At 44.5% G+C, this 6,172-nt stretch overlaps 2 protein-coding genes across 2 annotated transcripts in view; one reads left to right on the top strand and one right to left on the bottom strand.

Annotated features, from left to right (window-relative positions):
* The window catches only part of blnk (B cell linker), a 26,787-nt gene extending 22,334 nt beyond the window's left edge, over positions 1 to 4,453 (top strand). The window contains exons 12-21 of the mRNA XM_037688616.1: positions 1,941 to 1,992; positions 2,993 to 3,050; positions 3,139 to 3,166; positions 3,286 to 3,363; positions 3,426 to 3,532; positions 3,611 to 3,639; positions 3,717 to 3,778; positions 3,854 to 3,937; positions 4,026 to 4,181; positions 4,331 to 4,453. Of these exons, the coding sequence (XP_037544544.1) occupies positions 1,941 to 1,992; positions 2,993 to 3,050; positions 3,139 to 3,166; positions 3,286 to 3,363; positions 3,426 to 3,532; positions 3,611 to 3,639; positions 3,717 to 3,778; positions 3,854 to 3,937; positions 4,026 to 4,181; positions 4,331 to 4,447 (771 nt within the window). The 3' untranslated portion in view covers positions 4,448 to 4,453. The remainder of the gene's footprint in view (positions 1 to 1,940; positions 1,993 to 2,992; positions 3,051 to 3,138; positions 3,167 to 3,285; positions 3,364 to 3,425; positions 3,533 to 3,610; positions 3,640 to 3,716; positions 3,779 to 3,853; positions 3,938 to 4,025; positions 4,182 to 4,330) is intronic.
* Positions 1 to 6,172, bottom strand: part of LOC119421085 — a gene marked incomplete at its 3' end in the record, with an annotated part of 641,076 nt that overhangs the window by 47,557 nt on the left and 587,347 nt on the right.

Raw genomic sequence — 6,172 nt, forward strand, 5'->3', positions numbered from 1 at the left:
ATCCATCATCATCCATCCACCATCCATCATCATCCATCATACATCCATCATCCATCATCATCCATCCACCATCCATCATTGCTCAATGGGATTAACCTGTCTAAATAAAGGTTGAATGAATTAATGAATCCATCCATCATACATCCATCATCATACATCCAACCAGCTATCATCCATCCATCATACATCTATCATTATACATCCAACCAGCTGTCATCCATCCATCATACATCCATCATCATACATCATCTGAAAAAGTCTTTTGGATGAAAAATGAAACGTTTCTACTTTTCTTGTTGTTGTTGTTTTTTTTTTTTGAACTTCCAGAGGACCAGACTTAACTTTTTTTAGATTTTTCTACCTGGATTATTGAGCAGCATCAGGATATAATTAATCATACATCATCTTACATCCATCCATCCATCTAGCCATCCATCCAACCAGCCATCATCCATCCAGCCATCCATCCATTCATCTAGCCAGCTATCCAGCCATTCATCCGTCCTTCCATCCATCTGTCCATTCATCCATCCATTAGCCATCCATCCACCCAAAAGCCCACCCAACCACTTTACCTGCTTCTTCCTTTATGGCTCCAGTCCATCACGAGGACACCTGGACAGGTCTCTAGTCCATCACAGAGACACCTGGACAGGTTTCTAGTCCATCACGAGGACACCTGGACAGGTCTCCAGTCCATCATGAGGACACCTGCACAGGTCTGCAGTCCAACACGAGGACACCTGCACAGGTCTCCAGTCCATCACGGGGCCTGACATAAAGTGATTTTACTAAAAATTATTTGGATTATACTTTTTCACTTTCTTTGTTGGACAACGTAGGTTTTATTTTGTGTTCATACTAACGTGAGACCTAGTCGTCCCTGAAGTAATGCATGTCGCCCGCCTCCTTCCACAGTTCGAGCTAAAGACGTGTGGTCCTCAGAGCTGTGAGTCTCAGCTGCTTCCACATTCAGGCCCAGATTCTGTCATTTAGTTACAAACATGTTGGTGGTTGCTACGACAACGCTCATCCAACCATTCCTTTCCAACAGTTTCAGATTGTTTACGGTAATTGTTCATGTGATATTTTGCTAACAGACACGCAGGCAGAAACATCAGCTTTGCCTTTTGGCGACAGGAAATCAAAAACTCTAACTTTGTGAATCAGGCTTCTCTTCCTCTGTTAATTCCTCAGATTTAGTTTTTGGTCTGAGGCAGCGGCGGCTCCGTGCTCAGGTCAGTGCTGCGCTCTTGTCATCTTGAGGTTGCGAGTTCGAGCCCAGGTTGCGCCAGGAAGAACATTCGGTTTACAACAGTTGCCAAACCCTTTATGTGAGTTTGCTCGCTGTGAGGGAGCAGCCGAAAGATTGAAAGAGGTCTAATCCAGAGTTGGGAGTAGATTAAATCTGCGGTCTGACACAGGAAGTTAATGTTAAACCGACTTCCTGTCAGATCAACACTCTACAACAATCTGAGCCTCGTCTACCCATCACACAGCACTCTACTACACAAAGACTAGTCTGACCTTTAGCACATGGGACACACATCAGAGACAATGAGGGGTTCAGTGTCCTGCCCAGGGACACTTCAGCATGTGACTGCTGCTGGAATTGAACCTCCAACTCTCCCATCTAACCACTCAGCCACAGCTGCCCAGAACAGCTCATAAGAAACTGCTATAAACTTTAATCTTTTTCATCTTTAACGCAGATTAATTCCTGTCCCGGCTGAAAAGTCTCGGCCGTTGCCGACGCCCACCCCCAGGTAGAAACTCCCACTCCAGAAAACAATTTATTTTGAAATCTCTTTATTTTCATCACTTTGTTTATTTCCTGTTAGGCTGAACGTGAGGGCGTCTCCACTTCCTGTAAGTCAAGTGTGGCAGAATGATTTGAGTTGTTGTTGTTGCAGAGTCTGACGTGTCCTCGTGTCCTTCAGGTCCAGGAGTCCAGCTGTGAGGACGAATATGAAGTCTGTGATCCAGACGACCGTGAGTCTTCATCGGTTTAACTCACAGGAGGAGCTTTAGCTCCATCTACAGGCAGCTGGGCTGAACAGGAGCTAGAAGCAACATTTTAGCTGCTTTCCTGTTCACAGCTTCTTCTGTCCGTTCTACAGCTACGTGCTTTGAGATATTTTAGCTCTTCACTTATCAAAACATTCACCTCGGTTAGGAAAGGTGTGCTAACTGTCAGTATTTGTAACTTTTATACTTTCTGAGTAATTTAGCTTTTTTAATTTTTGTTTTACAAAAACATCTTTTGAAAAACTTTCTTCACTTCCTTCAAACTTTTTGTTCCTGACTCTGTCGTCATCTCGTGCTTCTTTTAGCTTCTGTCTGAATAATTTTAGCATTTAACTAGTTTCACACAGTTTAACTTTTAGCTACCATTTTGCTTCATTTAAGGTTTTAGCTATGGTTTCACTCATTTCAGTTTTTAGCTACAAGTTTGCTCATTTTAGATTCTTTCTACAGTTTTGCTGATTTTAACTTTTTGTTGAGGTTTTGCTAAGTTTAGCTTTTAGCTACAGTTTGCTGATTCTAGCTTTCATTTTGTTTGTTTACTGCTCTGGTTTCACAAATTATATATATTTTTATTATTATTATTTTTTAGTTTTGCAAATAATATTTATTTCTACCAAGTTTTGGGTTTAGCTACAGTTTTGCAACTTTAGCTTATGTTTAAAGTTCTGCTGCATTTAGCTTTTAATGTCATGTTTAGCAGATTTTTAGCTGTTGTTCTTTGTGTTTGCTGCTATGCTTTTACTTATATGTTTTAGCTTCTTGCAACAGTTTAGCTTATAGTTTGACTGCCATGGTTTTGCTAGTTTTAGCTTTGTTTAGCTTGTTGCGGCTGTTTTGCTGATTTTAGCTTCTGTTTTTGTTTTGGCGTTAACGGTTCAGCAGACTTCAGTATTTTTTTACAGAAAATGTTTTTCTTTAATTAACTGCAACGTTTCCGTCTCGACGTGAACGTTCGCTCCTTCAGGTTCTGGTGACAAACCTGCAGCCGGTCCTGCTCGCCGACCCAAACCTTTAACCAAAGAGTAAGACGCGCTCACCTCGTCCGGTTCCTCGTCTTTACTCAAAGTTTGTGTGTCAGAAAAATAACCGAGCGTCTGTCTGTTTCTGCAGAAGGTCACCAAAGCCACCGCTGGTTCCGGTAAGAACCCTCTGAAGAACTTTGTCTTTTCTCACGTTGCCTGGAGCTTCCTCTGAAATAAATCTGCTCTCGTTTATTCTCCGATGTTTAAAACCATCAAATGTGACTTTTTATCGCAGAAACCAGATTTAAAACCGAGGGCGTTTGAGAGTAAGTTGACGAGCACTTCCTGTTTTCCTGTTTTTCACATTAAAGCAGCGTGAAAGCTCATAAAACAGCAGATTACGTGTTTACGTCGCACTAAGTGATCAACAGAAAGCAGGCTAAATTTAGGATGTGCGTTTCTGAAGGCAGGTCCCTTCCTGTGGTGCAGACGGAGCCCAAACCCCCTCCCAAAGCCGCCTCTCTGGACTTGAAACGACAGAAGTAAGGCGGCGTCCAACACGACCGGACGTTAGATTGAACACGTGCAGATTATAATCCCACGTTTTTCATGTTTTGCAGATTTTCTCTCCTGCAGTTTACCTTGCCCAGTAAGTAGAGATCATTGTTGGTTTCCCACCAGTTGGACAACAGTCTGTTCTTAAATAAATCCACTTGTTGTTGACAGAAGCAGCTGACAGAGGAGCTGCAGCTGACGCTGGATCCACAGGATCCACAAGTCAAGACCAGGTGATATAAAACCATTCACTGGACTTTTACACTCGGAGTTGTGCTTTAAGGTGTTCCTGACGTTTCTCCCCGCAGGATGCAGACGTCGGGAACAAGCCCTGGTTTGCTGCGGCGTGTGACCGCAGGACTGCAGACGACGCGCTGCTTCGATCCAATAAGGTCCGACTCCTGTTAGGGAGAGCTCTGACGATTGTTTCCCTCCTGAGTCCGTGCTGGGATGAACTGGGCCGGTCTGTTCCACTTTCAGGACGGAGCGTTTCTGGTGAGGAACAGCTCGGGTCAGGATGCGCAGCAGCCCTACACCTTGGTGGTGCTCTACAACAGCCGAGTGTACAACATCCCCATCCGGTTCATCTCGGCCACGCAGCAGTACGCTCTGGGTCGAGCGAAGAGAGGAGAGGAGGTACGGCTGCAACTTCAGGGTTGGGTCGACATCGTTTGGTGTTTTTTACACCACCCTTACGTGGTGGAGGCTCCAGGGGGTTTGAACTGTGTGTAAATATGGAAAGCAGCATCGGTGTGACTAACGTGTCTTTACGTGTCCACCTGCAGTACTTCAGCAGCGTCTCACACATCATCGACAACCACCAGAAGACCCCTCTGGTTCTGATCGACATTCAGAGTAACAGCAAAGACGCCACTAAACTGTGCCACCCAGTGAAACCATAATCACCAGTGACCGCAGAGACAGTCTGACAACAGGAACCATGGAGCCGTTTGTTTTTATCATTTTTTATTTACTCCTCATTTTACACGATTGTTGTCGTCTGCTCCTCCTCTGCTCGTTGTTGAAAGGAGCTCTCTGTTGGAAACGAGTCCTCGAGGCTCAGTGAGACCAGCCTGTGGAAATAAAGACTGAATGAAAATAGATGACGAGCGACACGATTCACTTTATTTATAAAGCAACAAATCACAAGAGGAGTCGTCTCAGGACACCGAACACAAACATTCATGTACAGAAGTCCCTCGTTTATCACTGGAGATCGTATTTGAACCCCGTGCGACTTCACAAGTTCTCCCACTAACAAGTCACGGAGGGTCTGAAATGTTCTTCTGAGGTTCATGTCCACTGTGAGACATCATCTAAACAAAAATCCTGAAATCTCAACGTATGATTTTTAAATAATTTACTTGTGTGTTACTGCTGCAAATAAGTATTTGAACACCTGTGAACATCACTGTTAACATTTGGTACAGTATCTTTGTTTGCAGTGACAGAGGTCAGATGTTTCCTGTAGTTCTTCACCAGGTTCACTGCAGCAGGACTGAGGCCCATTCCTCCACAGATCTTCTCTACATCACCAGGTTTCTGGGCTGTCACTGAGAAACACGGAGCTTGAGCTCCCTCCAAAGATTTTCTACAGGGTTCAGGTCTGGAGACTGGCTGGACCACTCCAGAACCTTGATATGTTCTTACGGAGCCACTCCTTGGTTCTCCTGGCTGTGAGCTTCAGGTCATTGTCATGTTGGAAGACCCAGCCACGACTCATCTTCAATGCTCTAAATGAGGGAAGAAGGTCGTTGCCCAAAATCTCACGATACATGGCCCCGGTCATCCTCTCCTTAATACAGTGCAGTCGTCCTGTCCCATGTGCAGAAAAACACCCCCAGAGCATGATGCTTCCACCCCCATGCTTCACAGCAGGGATGGTGTTTTTGGGATGGTCCTCATCATTCTTCATCCTCCAAACACACTGAGTGGAATTAAGACCAAAAAGTTCTATTCTGGTCTCATGTGACCACAGAACTTTCTCCCATGACTCCTCTGGATCATCCAAATGGTCCTGGTCAAACTTAAGACGGGCCTGGACGTGTGCTGATTTAAGCAGGGGAACCTTCGTGCCATGCATGATTTAAACTATGACGTCTTAGTGTATTACCCACAGTAACCATGGAAACAGTGGTGCCAGCTCTCTTCAGGTCATGGACCAGCTCCTCCATGTAGTTCTGGGCTGATTCCTCACCTTTCCTAGGATCATTGATACGCCACGAGGTGAGATCTTGCATGGAGCCCCAGTCCGAGGGAGATTGACTGTCATGTTTAGATTCTTCCATTTTCTAATAGTTGCTCCAACAGTTGATCTTTTTTCACCAAGCTGCTTGGCACTTGCCTCGTAGATCTTTCCAGCCTTGTGGAGGTCTACAATTTAGTCTCTTGTGTCTTTGGACAGCTCTTTGGTCTTAGCCATGTTAGTAGTTGGAGTCTTACTGACTGTGTGGGGTGGACAAGTGTCTTCATGCAGCTACCGACCTCAAACAGGTGCTTCTCATTTAGAATAAGAAGTGGAGGAGGACTAACAGGTCTTTGAGGACCAGAACTGTTGCTGATTGGCAGGTGTTCAAATACTTATTTTCCTCACTGTATATATATATATATATATATATATATATACA

Source organism: Nematolebias whitei, chromosome 1, assembly GCF_014905685.2.
Source record: "Nematolebias whitei isolate Nwh7 chromosome 1, NemWhi1, whole genome shotgun sequence".
In the NCBI taxonomy this organism is placed as follows: domain Eukaryota; kingdom Metazoa; phylum Chordata; class Actinopteri; order Cyprinodontiformes; family Rivulidae; genus Nematolebias; species Nematolebias whitei.